Source organism: Dermacentor andersoni, chromosome 1 (genome assembly GCF_023375885.2).
Source record: "Dermacentor andersoni chromosome 1, qqDerAnde1_hic_scaffold, whole genome shotgun sequence".
Classification (NCBI taxonomy): Eukaryota; Metazoa; Arthropoda; class Arachnida; order Ixodida; family Ixodidae; genus Dermacentor; species Dermacentor andersoni.
This window is the reverse complement of record NC_092814.1, coordinates 242,153,337-242,171,345: the sequence shown is the minus strand read 5'-3', so window position 1 is coordinate 242,171,345 and position 18,009 is coordinate 242,153,337. Positions and strand designations below refer to the sequence as shown.

General features: G+C 44.6%; 1 protein-coding gene across 3 annotated transcripts in view; it reads left to right on the top strand.

Moving 5' to 3' along the window:
• Window positions 1-18,009, top strand: part of sfl (N-deacetylase and N-sulfotransferase sfl) — an 85,791-nt gene that overhangs the window by 38,605 nt on the left and 29,177 nt on the right. For all 3 annotated transcript variants that reach the window (XM_055063564.2, XM_050196192.3, XM_055063565.2), the window contains 3 exons: window positions 7,145-7,327; window positions 7,987-8,083; window positions 15,595-15,718. In XM_055063564.2, coding sequence (XP_054919539.1) covers window positions 7,145-7,327; window positions 7,987-8,083; window positions 15,595-15,718 — 404 coding nt within the window. The remainder of the gene's footprint in view (window positions 1-7,144; window positions 7,328-7,986; window positions 8,084-15,594; window positions 15,719-18,009) is intronic.

Genomic DNA, 18,009 nt, shown 5'->3' with positions numbered 1-18,009 from the left:
CGGCATGAAACCGCAACTTTGGTCACGGATTCCTGGCGAGATGTGCTGATTAGGCCCAGCTGGCTGGGGTGTCAGGTGGCATGCCATTGCAGGAAGCTTGCCCTTGATATGTTCGTACCCATAGATGATTACATAGAGATTGGGCGAGCGATCACGTGTGCGGGCTGAACTGATGGCATCATGTGTGAAGCGGAGTTTGGTTTCTGAAGCAGTCGGCTGCGGCAACTACTGTGAACACCAACTAAGTTTGTATGTGCATGTACTGGTAGGAATGGCAGAAGCTTGCATGCGGACATCAAGCCTAAAAGCTCTAACTAAATTCGCAGAACACCGCTTAAACTGACAGTCAAGGTCCTACGCGTGATATCTGCAGTTCACGATCATGTGTATCGCAATGGGTGCACACAAGCTGAAGCCGTCGTGCATGCCACTAATAAGTGGCCAAGCAAAGGCTGCTCCATCACTTAGGCAACCACCACGCGCCCCCAGCGCACTGCAGCTGCTTTTCTTCGTTCCTTTCTTTTTCTTTCTTTCTTTCTTTCTTTCTTTCATCCTCTTTTTTTTTTTTCTTTTTTGAAGCGCCTCCTGCTCTACCCTGCCATTGGCGGGCACACCTCGTTGAGAAGTGAACTTGTTACTGCGCTTGTCTGTGGAATTTTCCAGCGAAAACCGCGTTATAACTACTACTTCGTCTTGTGCAGCTGCACTATAAGCAGTATAGGTATACAGGAAGTTCTATGGGAGGCTAAATGGGAATGGGAAGGGGCCCCGTTATAGCCTGTTCTTCCCTATAAATGGTATCGGCGTCAACTCAAATGTGAACAGTGGAGCATCTGGCTGAAGGTGCAGTATGTGCTGTTTGCCAGTTATCGTCAGTCGGAGCAACACATATCCGGTTTGGCTGCTGGAAGCGAGGATGCATGCTCAAGAGAAATATTGTGGCTTTTGTTTTTTTATTCCAAGCCTGCTTGCCTCACCCACACTAGCAAGCAGCGACATCAGTAATGATCGATGGAAGCATTGCGTTGTGCAGGAATTTCAGAGGTTGAGTGAGACAATGAGCATGAAAGAAAACAGAAGTCCAATTGTCCCTGTTGGGTGTGCATCTTCGTTTCCAGCAGCCAAACCAGATATGCATTGCTTTGTCTGAAGATCACTGGCAGATGGCGCAAACTGTACGTTCGGCCACATGTTTCACTGTCCGTATTTATACCATGTCGGTAACATGTGGAGATTGCACAGCTCTGTCTGACGAGGCACACTCGTGGGAAAAAGGGGTGTGGCCTTTTTTCTGGAATATTTAGGGCCTAATTTAGGGATGCAGTGCTAACATGGTAATATATGGTGAATGCCTGCCTTAGCTTTTTGACTTCAGTGACTATTTGCGGCGAAGTATCTGTTGCATGACAACTGCACTACTTTTGCCACTCATCAGCGAGAATACTGTAACTACTCAGGTAAGACCCGCTCTCGTGTAAGTCCTGCATTGCCACTTTAGAGCGCAAAAATGTGAAAAAAAGAAAAAAAAAAGTATTCACAGCATGGCCTCCTAGATTGCACTGGTGCACTGTTGCAATCTCGGAGGTTGTGTTGCATGCTGGTCAATTTTAATAAGCTGCTACTAAATGGTACAGTCAACCACAAAAGTTTACGGACCGTAGGATCTTCGGAAAACGTTCAGTTTCCGAGCAGCTTGTAGCAGTAGTCAGTAAAACTGAAATCACTATGTTGTTCACATGTACTGATAAATGCTGTAAATACGAATACTAGGCTGCATTGTGAGGCTGCACAGATATTAAGCTTTCCCCCAGATTTCGTGTTCTGTAAAATTTTATGTTTGACCGTACTAGTTACTGTCCTGCCAATGATGCCATCATCATTGTTGCCGTATCCTGCTGGATCGCAATCATGTAGCGAACGTGGCATAGATCCAGCATCCTGTGTACTTTATCTGCTGTGTTCAGGTGCATTGTTTAGCAGGTTTAGCAGCTTCATGTTTTCGAGGACAGTAAGAGTGCATCTCTTCAAAGAATTGTGCTCATGGATTTTGAATATGTGGCATGTGGTTTCGTTTAAGACTATCATCAAGAACTTCAAGGTGATGGTAATCTCGAATAGTAATGGACAGCACAGAGGACGACCAGCTTTGGGAGAATGCTGATGAGGCGAGCCTGTCAAAGACGAAGACAACTTAACAAAAGTCTTCATAGTCGACTGCTAGTGGTTGCGTTATTCTGCATGGCAGTCTGAGCATAGTTTGAGGCTTCAGTAAATAGCCATAAGCCTGCCTCGTGTTAGGCCCACACCTTGTAAAACATTCAGCAGCTTCATGTTTTCGAGTACAGTATAGCCTGTTTCACATGCAAGCGATTGAGCGAATGGAGCGAACAGCGGCGCGGCGCTGCGGAGCTTTTCGCAAGGTTTCGTTTCACATGCATTGCCACCGCGCGTTTTCCGCCGCTGTGAATAGCAATGTTGCTGGCAAAAAACACGGGACTTTCAGCCAGTTTCGGTAGTTTGCGACTACCAACACAAGCATTGCTTTGTCCCTGCCTCTCAAATTTTTATGTTATAAATACATATCCTGCGCTTAGCAATTAGCAATTCGTTGAAAACCTCTCTTGGCATGTTGCCCGTACGACGTGCAGCAAGTAAATAAACATCATCCTATGCGCAGGCTTTCCCCCACTAGTCCTCCACTGGTCACGTGTCAAGGCGGGCCGTTCGGAAGCGGTGCGGCCGCTCTGCCACTGCGATGAAATTCCAACTTGCCCGAACCTCGCCGCTAGTGCCGCCGCCGCCGCTCGAAACAGATTTCTGCGGCGCGGCGGCAGGATTCATGAGCATTTTCGCTTGCATGTGAAACAGGCTTAAGAGCGCATCTCTGCATAGAATTGTGCACATGGATTTTTAATATGTGGTGTGTGGTTTCGTTTGAGACTGTCATCAAGAACTTCAAGGTGATGGTAATCTCGAATAGTAATGGACAGCACAGAGGACGACCAGTTTCGTGAGAATGCTGATGAGATGAGCTTGTCAAAGACGAAGACGACTTAACAAAAGTCTTCATAGTCGACTGCTAGTGGTTGCATTATTCTGCATAGCAGTCTGATCGCAGTTTGAGGCTTCAGTAAATAGCCATAAGCCTGCCTCGTGTTAGGCCCACACCCTGTAAAACATCCAGAAAAGAAGTGCAAGCCTTACATGAGTAAATATCGTAGCCCTTGATGTGAAGCTCTTCCTTCATTTCCACTGTGGTGAGGGTACTGCCACCCCTCAGCTCAAGGGGTCACTGAACATTTTAGTGTAATCAGGTGCTTTAAAGGGGCTGACAGCCATTTTTTATGGTACCCATTTTTTTAGTGCAATGGAAAGCTTACAGGACCGAGTGTCCAATCATACAGTGGTAACTTGACCTTTCAGTCTCTAGCACGTACAACAGCCCTCATGTGCGCTGCAATGCATTGAACAGCTCTGCCCGCTCTGATGCTCCACTCATTACCACAAAAGCAGCGTCACTCATTAGCGTGCACTTCTTTTACTTTGTAATAACCATAGAATAAAGTGCAAAAGCCTAATAATATGTGAACTGCAATTTCAACCAATAAGTATGATGGGCTTAATAACAGCCAGCTTAGGTGCAGTAATTTCATACACTACATCCAAAGTACCAAGACTTCACCGCCAGCCACACCACTTACTGGTTTTTGAGACATTCTTTGCCAATTTAAGATTATAATTCCTACTTAAATCACAGAACAGCGTGCTGGATTCTCTCACTATAAATCATGGTCATTTCATTTCCATGAACGCCTCTGAACACATTCTGGCCAATTGTCGGTCCCTTTAAGCATGTACAGTCATATCTCGTTACTACAAACCCACATTAACTAATTTCTCAAATTTACGAATATTTTTAGGGATCCCCGCCAGATTGCCTATTTCTTCTATGTAAATGTATTTCAGTACAACGAATTTCAACACAGCGCATATTTCAGAATAACGCACATAGTTTATTTTCCCGTTTGTAACCGAGGAACATCAGTATTACGAATTCGGCTAAAAGTAACAGCGCCACAACTCTCGCGTGAAACAGAAACAGGAAGTGCAGTAGCTATCACCATCACCATGCCACAGTAGCTATCATCATCACCACGTCGAGTGCCAACTGCTTCACCACAAACTTCACCAAAAACTTCATGACAAAGCTTTGGCGATGTTCGCGCGAGATTCAATGATGAATGCAGCTAGCGACTGCATCAAGAAGAAGCGAAAGCAGTTTTCGCTGCAGGACAAATTGGACTTATTGCCGGAAATCGGCACAAGGAAAAAGCAAATTGACGTGTGCAGACAGCATGGCATTGCCCCATTGACCGTCGCGGCTATTTTGAAAGACCGAGACAAGATTGTCAAGCTTCACCTAGAATTGCAACTCGCTCCTACGAGGAAACGGCTGTGACTGGGAAACTTTCAAAAATGTGGACCAAGCTGTTCTCGCGTGGTTTAAAGATGCCAGACTGCAAAACGTTCCCGTGTCTGGCCCAATGCTCCAAGAAAAAGCCTGTGAATTTGCTGATGCACTTGAAATAACTGCGTTCGACGCCAGTGTGGGTTGGCCTTTTCGTTTCCGCCAAAGGAACGGAATAACTTAGCAGGTAGTCTCGGGCGAGAAAAAGGCTGCTGACAGAGAAGGCGCGGATTCCTGGTGCAATTATTGTTTTCTAGAGGTGGCTGAATTGTACTCTGAAGACTATATTTTCAACGCGGATGAGGCCGCATGTTTTTATCAGCTCCTGCCAGACCAGACGATGCACTTCAAAGGGCCAAAGGAGGGAGGAAGTTGCATCTTTGCGTGACAGTCCTGCTCTGCTTCAATGCAACAGGCACGAAGAAAATTAAACCGCTCGTCATCGGCAAGTACGCGAAGCCTCGCTGCATGAAAAATGTCATGTCATTACCGTATGACTACCGTGCCAACAAACGAGCCTGGATGACCAGAGAACTCTTTTCCGAGTGGCTCATCAAACTTGACGACCAAATGAGGAGGGATGGCCGAAGAATTCTACTGTTTGTCAACAACTGCTGACATTGTGAATGTTGCTTGATGCATGTTTGCTTGGAATATCTGCTGCCAAATGCACGTCCTTGTTGCAACCCCTAGACCAGGGCATTATAAAGAGTGTGAAAGCAGAATTTCGTAGGCGCCTTGCGCAGCAGTTTATTATCAATTTGTGCCTAAAGCAGCCAACTGCAATCAATATTCGTCAGGCAGCCGAAGTGCTCACAGGAGCTTAGTGGAACTTGAAGGCGTCCACCATTCGCAACTGCTGGCGAAAAGCAGAGCTTGTCAAAGCGCCTGTGCAGCTTGAAGATGACCTGGAGGTGACCGACAACAACCCAGGAGACCTGTGGACCGAGGTTGCGGAACTGCTGCCCGCTGTTTTCCTTCTACAACTATGTGGAGAGCGACAGCACAGCACTAACGCTGGCGGACCTGACAACCGAAGAGATTGTTAACTGCGTTTGCGACGTCTCCATTGATGATGACGACCCGAAGGTAGACAACTGCATGTGGTCATCGAACACTGAAGATGAGATCGTGTCAAACATTGACGTTTTAGTGCACACGAAAAGTCCGCACTTTCATCGCTCGGTGCAATGACGTACCCGATGAGGTACGAGGTAGCGCAAAGTGGAAGATGTAGATGCATTCCTAATCGGTCGTGCGTGCTGTGTGCGCCAGGAGAAAATAATGATTTCTTCAAATAAAGCAACCTTGAAGTCAGTGAAACATTTTTATTTGAGAGTATGCTTGTCTGCATGCGTGTCTACTGCCAAGGTACGTCATTTTCATTCCTAGATCTGTCCACTGGCTTGTAACCGCAAGTTTTTCATTCCAACAAAATTTCAATATAGTGAACGATTTTCGGCAGTCCCACATGATTCGTTATATCGAGATTTGACTGTACCTGAGATAATGGAAAGGTGTTTGTCAAGCAACTTCTAACCACAGGGATCACTGTGGAGGATGGTTAAAACTTCAGTAGCTTGAGCTGAGGCGCATTTGTGAATACATATATACAAACCACCCATGCTCTCGGCATGTCGAGCTGGCAGAGGGAATACTGTCTCTAGCTTCTGCTGCTGGTACGTGGGTGATGAACGAACGTTTGGCAGCATGTTAAGAAGGCGTAAACATCCAGTGATGAGACTTTTAGGGAACATTAACAAGCTTTTTTGTCTCTGCTGTGGAATTTGATTGTCTGTGTGAGCTTGATATGCTTGATGTTTCTACACGCATGCACAAAAGGTTGCTGATGGGATGTCAAAGGCAAACCTCGATTTGTAGCATGGTTTCTTTTTCAAAGTTTATGTACATGAATTGCCAGTTAAAATTTTTTAGCTCGCATGCGAAAATTCACAAATTTAAATAATTTATCAATTAAAGAAATTAAATTATAGGATTTTATTGTCTTAAAACTGCCCAGTGGGTCATGAGGGACACCATAGTGGAGGGCTCTGGATTTGGATTTATCACCTGAGGTTCTTTAAAGTGCACCCAAAGCGAGCATTTTTGCATTCTGTTCTCATTGGAATGTGACCATGGTGGCCAGGAATCAAATGTGCAATTGTGCTCAGTAGCACAACACCATAGTCACTGTGGCGGGTTTTATCTGTTAAATGTTCCAATTAATGTTATAAAAAATGGTTAATTAATACCCAGCCTCAGAGTGAAATATATGTTGCTGAACATTCTTTGCTCTAATAGCAGTACACAATTCATTGTCTAGCAGACATCACTGCTACTGAGAATTTTTCAGTTCTTATACCTCGCCATGTGTCAATACTTTGCGTAAACTGGGCCAGATTTGTTGCCTCATTTGGTAGGAAGTGACTCCTACCACCAAGAATTACTTTTAGGGAAGCCCAATATGCCTCTATAGATGGTTTAGAGGTAGAGCCGCATGTGATGTACAGCTGCTGCTGACAAGGTGCACTAGAAAGGGAGACAAGGCCGAGACATGAATAACTTCACCTTTTTTTCTTTAAACATTAGGCCTAAGGGTGAGAATGTCCTTGCACAAGAATATATGGCAATTATTTACACACCAATAACCTGAAGGGCTCCTTCTTTTATTTCTAGATCAACATCTTTATGACCCACCTGTCAAACTATGGAAATGATCGTCTCTCTTTGTATACCTTTGAAACTGTCTTGAAGTTCATAAAATGCTGGACTAACTTGAAGTTGAGCACCATTCCACCACTTCAGTTGGCGGAGAAGTATTTCCAGATGTACCCTGATGAGACAGACCCTATCTGGATGGTGAGTGGCTGAAGGACTAACGTATATGCTGCAGTTTATTATTATGTATTATGCATGGACAGATTGGATAAGAAATCTTGCTTTTTAATATTTCTGATTCACAGTATTGCAAAGGCTCTGCGAAGCTCCCATGCTAATTAAAGGTTTTGATGTAATTATTAATGAAAATGGATTTTAAGTTTGACGACAGTGAGTGTATTTATGCTGTATCATGTGAAGAGTGCTGCCACATTTGTAAAGCAGCATTTCAGTGGGTACACTACTGCCATTGCACTAGCTTTAAAAAGGAACCTAAAGTAACTTGTATGTCACATGATGGCAATATTAAAAAGGGAGTTACTTTAACCTTGTCCTTGTTTGAGCATTGCTTTTACCCTTCTACTATTTCGGTTTTATACTGGCTTCTGAGAGTAGTAGTATGCTTGCAAGCTACAGTGCATTTTGTCACTACAAGCAGCAACACAAATGAGAAAGTTATGTGCAAACAAGCCACTGTGTTGCCTGTATCTTTGTGACCTGTGTTTCTGCTACAGTACTTATATGAACCACCAACAAGTCCATCTTGATGTTTTTGAAGATTATATCTAAGTATGGTGTCTCATTTTGTTAACATATTTGATAAAAGAAGAGCTTGCACTAAATTTAGCAATTTTTTTTAGAATCCTTGTGAAGACAAACGCCATCTGTCAATCTGGTCATCAAGCAAGTCATGTGAACAACTGCCAAAATTTCTAGTCATTGGTCCCCAGAAAACTGGTAAGTAATAGTAAATTTTACAGCAGAGACAAAAAGAGGGAAGATTGTCAGAACATCATTTGTGCAACCTTTTGACATGAAGGAATTTTCATTCTGAAGTTGCTGTTTGGCTTATGGTATGGTATGGTATGAGGAACTTTATTTAATGTGCTGAAGATCAACCCTTAGGTTGACGCAGGCGGCTCCCACGTCGGGACAGTAAGGTTTAACCTTACCGCCGTATCATGGGCCTTCTGGACGGCCTGTACTTGATCGGAAAGGACTCCACTGTGTAAGACTCGCCGCCACCAGTCTCTCTCCTTGACACAGTCTGTGAAAGTCACAGGACACTGCCAAAGCATGTGATCCAGAGTAATGATGCCATTACACTTCTCGCAATTGATTGGTATCTCTCTTTCAGGATATATCTTGTTAATAAAGTTTGGACTTGGATAAGTTCTTGTTTGCAACAATCTCAGAGTCACCGCTTGAGCTCTATTGAGCTTAGCGTGTGGCACTGGGAATTCCCTTCTGTTCATGTAGTAATGCCTCGTGATTTCATTATATGTAAGTAATTGGTCCCTGTTCTCCTCCTGTATATTATTAAGGTCCTGGTCGCGTAGTGCACGGATAGTAAGTCCTCGTGCAGCTGCGTTAGCCATCTCGTTTAAATTCTTCCGAGATGGATCGACAGACCCCATGTGCGCAGGAAACCAGCGGATTTCGATCTCTTGGCTGTCCAACTCACCGATCAGCTGGGCAGCCCTTTTGGTTACAAAGCCATTGGTAAAGTGTCTAATAGCCATCTTAGAGTCACTGTAAATCTTCGTCCACTTATTATTCCTTAAAGCCAATGCTATCGCTACTTGTTCCGCGACTGTCGTGTCTTTAGTCATGATTGTAATAGCATCCCGAGTGAGACCATCTGCATCTACTACTACTGCCGTAAAGGCTTTCTTTCCTCTGACCCACGCAGCATCTACAAATGCCGCATGTTCTCTGTCGTGTTCTATCTCTTGCAGGAGAGCTTTGGCCCTTGCCTTTCGTCTTTCCAGGTTGTGCACCGGGTGCATATTTCTGGGGAAAGGAGTCGTCTTGATTATCTCTCTTATGCTATCTTTTAGTTCTACTGTGCCTTCACCTGACATTTTGGATTCGGTTGGACACCATCCTACCTCTTCTAGTATTGCTCTACCTGGCCTTGTTCCAGAGAGCCTCTCTCTGTGGGCAATTTGCTGAGCTTCTATTATCTCGTCTATTGTGTTGTGGAGCCCCAGTTTCATTAATTTGTTATCCGGGGTGTTAATCGGTAACCCCACTGTTGTTTTGACTAGCCTTTTAATTAATCTGTTCAACTTGTTTAGCTCTGTCTGTGTCCAACTGAGCATCCCAGCTACATATGAGAAGTGGCACAAGGCGAAAGCGTGGACCAATCTCATGGCGCTTTCCTCTCCCAGCCCTCTGTGTCTGTTACTGATTCTCCTTAGAAGTCTTATTACCTCCACAGTCTTGCTAGTGATGTGTCGTATTGTTCTTCCATTTGCCCCGTTTGCCTCCAGGAATAACCCTAAGACTCTTATGGATTCTACTTGCTTAATAGATTTGCCTGCCTTCGTGGTTAGTACTAACCTGGGTTCTTCCTCGGGAACGTATCCCCTCGGTCTTCTACCCCTTCTTCTGTTCTTGAGTACAAGGAGTTCAGACTTATTAGCAGAGCATTTGAGTCCCATGTCTTCTAAAATAGACTCTACCTCATAAATGCTCTTCTGAAGTCTGCTTTCCGCATGTCCCATACTTCCTTCAGCGGTCCATATAGTCACATCGTCTGCATAAATGGTAAAGTGAATGCCCTCTATCCCTTTTAGTCCCTTTGCCACTTTTGACATGGCCAGGTTGAAAAGCATAGGTGACAAGACCGACCCTTGTGGTGTCCCTCTGTCACCGAGATCAATCTTCTTTGATTTAATATCCCCGAATCTAAGGTGAGCTGAACGATTGCCAAGAAAGGCTTTGACCACTTCATAGAGTTTTCTCCCCAATCCCAGTTCGGAAATCACTTCAAGTATTGCTCTATGCTTAATTCTGTCAAAAGCTTTTTCGACATCCAACCCCAAGAGAGCTCGAGTGTTTTTTGGTTTAGCCAATAGCAGTTGATGTTTGATTAACAACATGGCATCTTGTGTGGACAAGCCTGATCTGAAACCAATCAGATTGTACGGTAGGATGTCATTGTCCTCCACATATTTCGTTAACCTGTTCAATATGACATGCTCCATTGTCTTCCCTAGACATGATGTTAACGAAATTGGCCTCAGGTTATCCAAGTTGAGTTGCTTGCCCGGCTTTGGTATTAAGATAGTACTGGCCGTCCTCCATTCTTCTGGATATACCCCATCTTTCCATAGCTCATTAATGTATGTGGTCACATATTTTATTGATTCGTCGTCCAAATTCTTAAGCAATCTGTTAGAGATGCCATCCGGGCCAGCTGCTGACCTACTATTTAGATCATACAGTGCCGTGCGTACCTCACTTTCGGTGAATTCCTGATCCATATATTTGCACTCTAACCCTAAGTAATGGGGATAACTCACATTCTGATCTTCTTTCCTGAGAGGCAAGTATTTAGCAGCCAGTCGCTCCATTATGCTCTCTGCGCTTGCAGTCTGACTTTCCTGGTGTACCAGTTTCGCCACTGCCGTACGTCTATTCGATTTAGTGCCTTTTTCGTTGAGCAGATGCCTGAGCAGACTCCAATTGCCTCCACGTTTTATCCTTCCGTCTACACATTTACACACCTCATCCCATTTTTGTTTCTGCAAATATCGTGCGTGTTCCTCTATATTCTTATTGAGCTGAGCAATTCGCTTCCTAAGTCTCCTGTTTAAGCGTTGTGATTTCCATCTTTGTAAAATCGATTGCTTGGCTTCGATCAAATGCGCCAATCTACTATCAATTTGTTCGACCTCTTCCTCTGTCTCTATAGCCTTAGTTGCTGCATTCAAGTCGTCCCTAAGCTGAGCCACCCACTCTTGTAGTCTGATGCGCCCCTTTCTATCTGTGTCTGCTCTGTCTTTTCTGATTTTTCTAAAGTGATCCCAGTCTATGTAAGTGAAATGCTTTACATCCCCCCCCGTCGTTTCTACCATTATGTGTAGTATATAATGGTCGCTTCCTAGGTCCGTGCCAGAGTTGATCCAGTCTGCCCTGGGTAAGTTATAAGTGAAGGATAAGTCCGGGGTAGTGTCCCTACACGTGGAACTGCCACACCTGGTAGGAAAGGCTGGGTCCGTGATAAGAGAAAGGCCTAAATCTGTGGCGAGATGCCAGATTCCATCCCCTTTCTTACTACTCCAGCGGTAACCCCAAGATTGGTGTGGGGCGTTGAAATCCCCTCCTATTATGAGTGGCGCAGTTTTGGCTACCCTCATGGCCTTATTAAAAATGGCTCTGAAGCTCTGTCTCATCTCTCTGGGACTGCTATATATGTTGAGGCAGAACAAGCTTTGCGCTTTACCTCTGTGCCGTTTTAGGACCATTTCTATAAATATGTATTCAATTTTACTCGCCCCTAATTTTAGATCGTGCTCTATGTAAGGAATTTTCTTGTCAATTAGGGTGGCAATTCCTCTGCCTGGTTCTTTGCCTTTGCAGACCGAGTTGAAGCCGGACAGCCCGATCTCCTCCGCTAGAGTTTCCTGCAACATTATTAATTTCGGCCTATTTTCAACCGTTTTGATTATCTGTGCTAGTGACGCTCTTTTTTGCTGAAATCCTCTGCAGTTCCACTGCCACACACTAAGTATATTTCTGTTATCCATTATTATTGTCGTTGCCCCCTGACTTGCTACCCCCTGTCACTGTTCGCTTGACTGTACCACCTGCCGCTCCTGGGGGTGTTCTAGCGCTTTCGGCTTCCAAGGGCATATATTCTTCATCTTCTCCTTGGGCCTCTAGCTTTTTCAACCTTTTCTCGGCTATTAACTTCCACTTCCATGTTTTATCCACCTTAAGGTTAACGCTGTCTACCGTGTCCTTTAGATCCCTAATCGCATTCCTAATCTCCTCCAGAACCGAGCACATCGATTCTGCCTCCGGAACTACAGCTCTCTTTTTGGGCGCCGGTGTGTCTTCTTCCTGGCTGTTACTTATACACACCGGCTTAGCTATTGCCACACTGCCGCTTTCTGTCCTCAACCCTTTTTTCATTTCCTGAATCTGCTGCTTAAGTTCTTCATTTGCTTTCTTTAGTGATATAACCTCTCTGATCAGCTGTTCTACTCTGGCATCATTACTTTGTTCCTGCGAGGCTAGCGCACCTGTGACTTTCACAGTACCTTTGACTTTCTCGGCCCAGGTCGCTCCTGGTTCCTTTTTCTTGTTTGTCTTCAGCTCCTGCTCCTCGAAGCGCACCTGCGCCTCCCGAGACCTGGAACGGTTTCTTCCCCTCGATGTTGAGCGCTGTCTTGATCTTGATGTGCTTCTCGAGCGTGAGCGCCTTCCGGCGCCTGGAGGGGTTTCCTTTGTCGGTTGGGCCGATTCCATCTCGGTCTCCACTTTGGAGCGTTGTCTTCTTCTTACTCTTACTACATATGGTATTTGGTACCGCTGCTTGCACGCCCTGTCACCTGTGGGGTGATCTTCACCGCAGAACTTGCATTTGGGAGAGCAGATATGAGCCTCCCCTGGGTCTTGCATACCGCATCCTCTGCACTGCACAACATCAGGTGTTGGACAAACGTCTGATCTGTGTCCGATTCTTCCACATGCGTAACACACGTCAAATTGCTTCCTGTACAGATAGCACCTCACGAGGGTTGACCCATATTTGATGAAGTTGGGCACCCTGAATCCGTCGAAAAGGACAATAACCGATCCCGTAGCTTTGATACGTTGTGCAGCCAACGCCGTTGGGTTGTATTCATGCACAATCTTTTTCGTGATCACACTCTGACTGTCATTGAGGTTCACTCTTCTAATAACCCCCTTGCACGTAGAGTGGGGGGCTGTTTCATAAGCGCTCACTTCATATTCTGCCTCCATGATCGTAATGGACTTGATTCTCACATACCTTTCAGCATGAGAGGAGTCCGGTGTACTAACCACCACAATATTCTGTGTGAAGTTGGGGCAGACGATGTCTTCCCTCGCTTGGTCTGCTGTAAGTCCGGCTGCCTCGACGATCGCTTCTCCAATAGCTGTGCTGACCTTGTTCAGGTTGAGGCCTCCGCGAGGCCTAACGATGATTTTCCTGTGCTCCTCCGGCAGTTGCGGCATTCTTGACGCCTTCACAATCCGGCGCTTGAGCTTGTCGGCCCCGGCAGCACCTTTGTTGGCGATCTGCTTTCCTTGTGATTCTTGGATCGAATTGGCGGCTCCACCAGCTCCCCAGGTCTTTTTCGCAGATCGTGATCTTCGGTTGGTGACCACCTGCCAACCCATTCTTTCCTCGCCGTCTTCCGTCTCCGAGGAGAGTTCGTCGTCCATGCGCATATCGGCCATGCCGGCTTGGCGGGCTCGCTAGACCTACGTGGCGTTAGGCCCAGCGTGGCGCCCACGCGCGATGCACAGAAAAGAGGCTGTAGAAGTCCAAAAAATGCTGGCCCACCTTGTCCAAAGGTATCCAGCGATTCGGGTTAACCTCACGAATCCGATGGTGAGCTTCAATGCGTGGTCCTGCCAAAGGTGCCTGCAGAATCATTCAAAAAGACGGAGCCGATGCGGGGCACATCCGCTTTCTTCTGCTTCTTCTTCGTGCCCAAATTCAAGCAAGGTCAAAAGCTTTGAGTTGTAAATGGTGGCTCAAAGAAGAATAGCAAGAGAGGAGAATGCATTAAAAGTCATTATCATACATTTGCCAACCTACTGTTGTTGCACTGTTGAACATTTAACTTTCTCCTTGCAGGGGCAAGACGTTTCCAGCTATTTTATGTACAGTTTACTTTTGTTAATTTGACTTTGACTAGATCAATGAAATTGATAAGATTATCTGGTGGGTTGAATTAAGGAAAAAAGGTGTCCAAACACACCACTGTTTTATTTAGCAGTATTTCTGATACGGTTCTAATGTGTATCCGATTTTTCTTTCTCTCTCCTTTTTTAATTCTGGCAATCCGAAATAAGTTGAAACCTGCACACTTGGCTTTCGTAGAATGGGAATTTGTTTACACTGAATGACTATTGTTGTGACCATAACATGTTGTCTTCCTTGCAGTCCATTGTGTTTGATATTCTGCATTTCTCGAACCACTCTGCTACGATTGCAAATTGGATATTCGCCCATGCCTAGACTAGACCACTTTACCAGTTTATATTGCAATGCATGCAAGTCTCCGGAGCGCAGAAAACACATGACGCGACTCCATTGCTTTTGTTAGGATGTAAAATAACTTATCTTTTGAAGGAGCTTTCATAAATAAAACCTGAAAGCAGCATGTCATCTTGCACTGGCTCTGATGGTGGACTGTTGCTAATGCCGTGAATTCAGTTTGGATAAAACATAGATATATTTCTGATAAATTTTTTTAGGAAAAAAGGCGGGCGTGAAAGTCGGGTAAATTAGCTGTTGCTGTTTTTGCTTAGAAGTTGGCCAGAGGCAGTCCGAATTTCTACATTTTTGGCAGGAGATAAAGTGTCTTCAGTGCATTCAATGTCCTAGAAGTACCACCTAGATGAATGGTGTAGCCATTGAGGTCACCGTTGGAGTCAGGCGCATGCGAGCATTGCTGAGCAGTCAAGTTCAAATTATCCAATGAGGGAAAATTTCAGAATCAAAATAACAATAGCTTTGACTCGTAGAATTGTATGGGTGCAAATAGGGACCTTTGGTCAGGATCGAATTAACCATAAAGTCTAATTAATTGGAGCCATATCAACAGAGGTCTACTGTATTAATGTTTATATAGAAACATACTAATCACAGCATATGCTATTGTATAACAAATTGTAGCCTATTTGTTGGCCCTTTTAGTGAACTCCATGCAGAATTAACCTGTTGGTAGGTTTTCGAACATTAAAAAAAATGTCTAAACATTTTTTTTAACAGTTGCAACGAAATGTAGGAAGCATGAATGAGGCAAATATTATTTTCAAGTGTTTATTTTTAGGCCATAGGGGTGCATAGAAAGCATGGGAAGTTCGTATTTGAGTTGTTGAAACATGAAAACATACTTTGTGTTTGCATTGTATCACTGCATTATATCTTATCTGACTATAGTTATTATCTATAATTATAATAGAGATACTGTATTTATTCGATTATGAGGCGAGGGTGCCAGTTGGAGGACCCAGTAAAAAAATATCCTTATGGTGTGATTTCACGGCATCGCGGTGCGCGCTGCCATAAAGCCACACTACAAGGCGAAAGCCACGCTGCCGTGAAGCCACACTTTAAGGCAAAATTCGCGTATATGGCAGGGGGGTTACTTCAAGGCTAAAGCTTCTGGGGGAAAAACCTCTGCTTATATTTGAACAAATACGTCAATGTTGTATATAATGTGTGTATGTCATCTTGATAAAAAAAATTTTTGCAGGTACAACTGCACTGTATACTTTCTTGACCTTACATCCAACAATAGCAAGCAATCACCCCAGCCCAGACACATTTGAGGAAGTGCAGTTCTTCAATGGGAAAAATTATTACAGGGGTCTTGACTGGTAAGTGGTTGTAAGCATTGGTAATGTTTGACTGTCTTATGTGACTCTACAATCAATCCCGAATATCTCAAACCTGGATATATCGAATTGTTGTGTATATAGAACAGCCGTAACATCCCCTTGAATATCCTATGCAAAAGTATAGCGCTGTACCATACATTGTGGGGCGCACAGCCAACAGGGTATATTGAACTTTCGTTAATTGCAATTTTCTATATACAGTTATTGGATGCTATGTGTGTTGCATTGCATCGCACCACACTGCTCCCCTGCAAGTGCACTTCTAACAAGGCCACAAACACTTCTTGTGTGCAACGTTTATATGTATACTCGTGCCATCAAAAACATTCAATACCAATGAAATGGCAGTTCTTTGCAGATGCTGTCAAACAAGACATTGAATCTGAAGGGCAGTACATGCTACAGATAAAAAATATGCAGGATGCGTGTCACTGCAAGCGGCTGTTTGTTATCAGCAAGAGCAGATCGCCATGCTGCTTCAAGAAAGTAAAAGGCCTTCCATTGTGATACGCATTCCATAAGAAAGCATACATTACACTTGATGTTTTGACTAAATAGCTCTGGGCATGGGGATGACGAACCGGATATGTTTCCAACATCGGTCTATTTAGATCTGGGAGGCTTATACAGTGGCTGAAGAATGCCAGGAGTGCAAATCTCCCCGTACATTGACCTGCACTTACTGCAAAAGCTGAAGCTCTCACCGTCCGAATGGGCTTAAAGATTTCAAGTGCAGCAATGGCTGAATTGAGCGGTTCAAGAAACGACACAGCGTGACCTCGAAGTCGATCGTTGGCCATGACGTGAATCATGACACTGTAGACATATGGCGCCAACATCGGTTCCAAGCTCTACTTGAAAAGTATCAAGACAAAGACATCTACAACCTAGATGAGGCTGCATTTTTCTACAAGATGCTACCGAATTGCATGATCACTGCCGCTGTTGGATTTTCATCTGGAGGAAACTGAGCAAGGAGCGTGTCATGGTGCCGTTTGGTGCCAATGCAAGAGGTGAGGACAAGCTTCCCTTGTTGATACAGAGGAAGGCAGAGAAGCCGCGATGCTTCCAAAATGCAACTATTCCCAAGGAATGCATCTGCAGAAGTAACAAGCGAGCATGGATGACTGCTGCTATTTTTTAAGACTATGTGTGCCTTCTGGATAGACAGTTTGACACAAAGAAGAGGCAATCGCTTTCCATAATTGACAATTGTCCAAGCAACAGGAAGACTGACAACCTCAAGGCAATCACTGTGGAATCTTTTTCAGGAAACACAACCGCGGTATTGCAACCGATGGATCAGGGCATCATTGAGACCACCCGGAAGCTGTTCTGCAAGGCTCTTTTGCAGCGCATGCTCACAGAGTATGATGCCAGCAAGAGGTACAACATTGATTTGCTTGGTGTGATCTATTTGCTGAACTTTTCATGGAAAGAACTCACACCTTCAAAGGTCGCCAACTGCGTTGTGCATGCCGGCTTTTCCCGAGCCGTCATCAGCGACCCTGACGATGATGAGCCAGACGATGACCGGACTTGCAGCGATCTGTACGAGGCTGTTCATAAAATTGCTGGCAAAGAGGTAGAAGGCAAATTCGAGACATTGGCTGATGCTGCTGCTCCCGTGGTCGCCCCAGCGATGGATGCGGAGGTACTAATTGACACTGTTGGTGGCCCCGATAAGGACGAAGAGCTGGTGGATGAAGAACCAAGTGAAGTGCCAACTACCTACGCCTGCTGTGAAATAAGATTAAATGCGTGGGCGGCGACCACGGCCTCGTGCAAAGCTTGGCCAAATTAGAGCAGGGGTTGCTTGCGTTCAGTAAGAACTGCCAGAGCTCACTGCCTTTTTTGCGCCTGAGTGAAGTTTTGTTTCACTGAATATATTGTATTTTGATTTTCTCGCAATTGTGGCGCAATTGAAGCTCTACTGCTTTGGGTTTTATCGAGTGTTCGCTTATATCAAATTACCGCTTATAACAAGTTTTTTTGCCGCCCCACTGACTTCATTATAACGAGGGATTACTGCATTAAAAACACGTTTCTACCTTTGTTTGCCATTAGTACTTGGTCAAAGACATGATGTGTACTGATTAACATGAATGGCGCAAGTATCTCAACATAACTTTTTTTTACCAGTACTAATATAAGGCTAGTGCAGATGATGCTGTAGTTCTGCAGTATGTCTACTCAATTGCTGCCAGATTCTTGCACCCAGCTTCATGTTCCTCTAGTTAGTCAATGTTTTTCATTTTCTAGTGCCATTG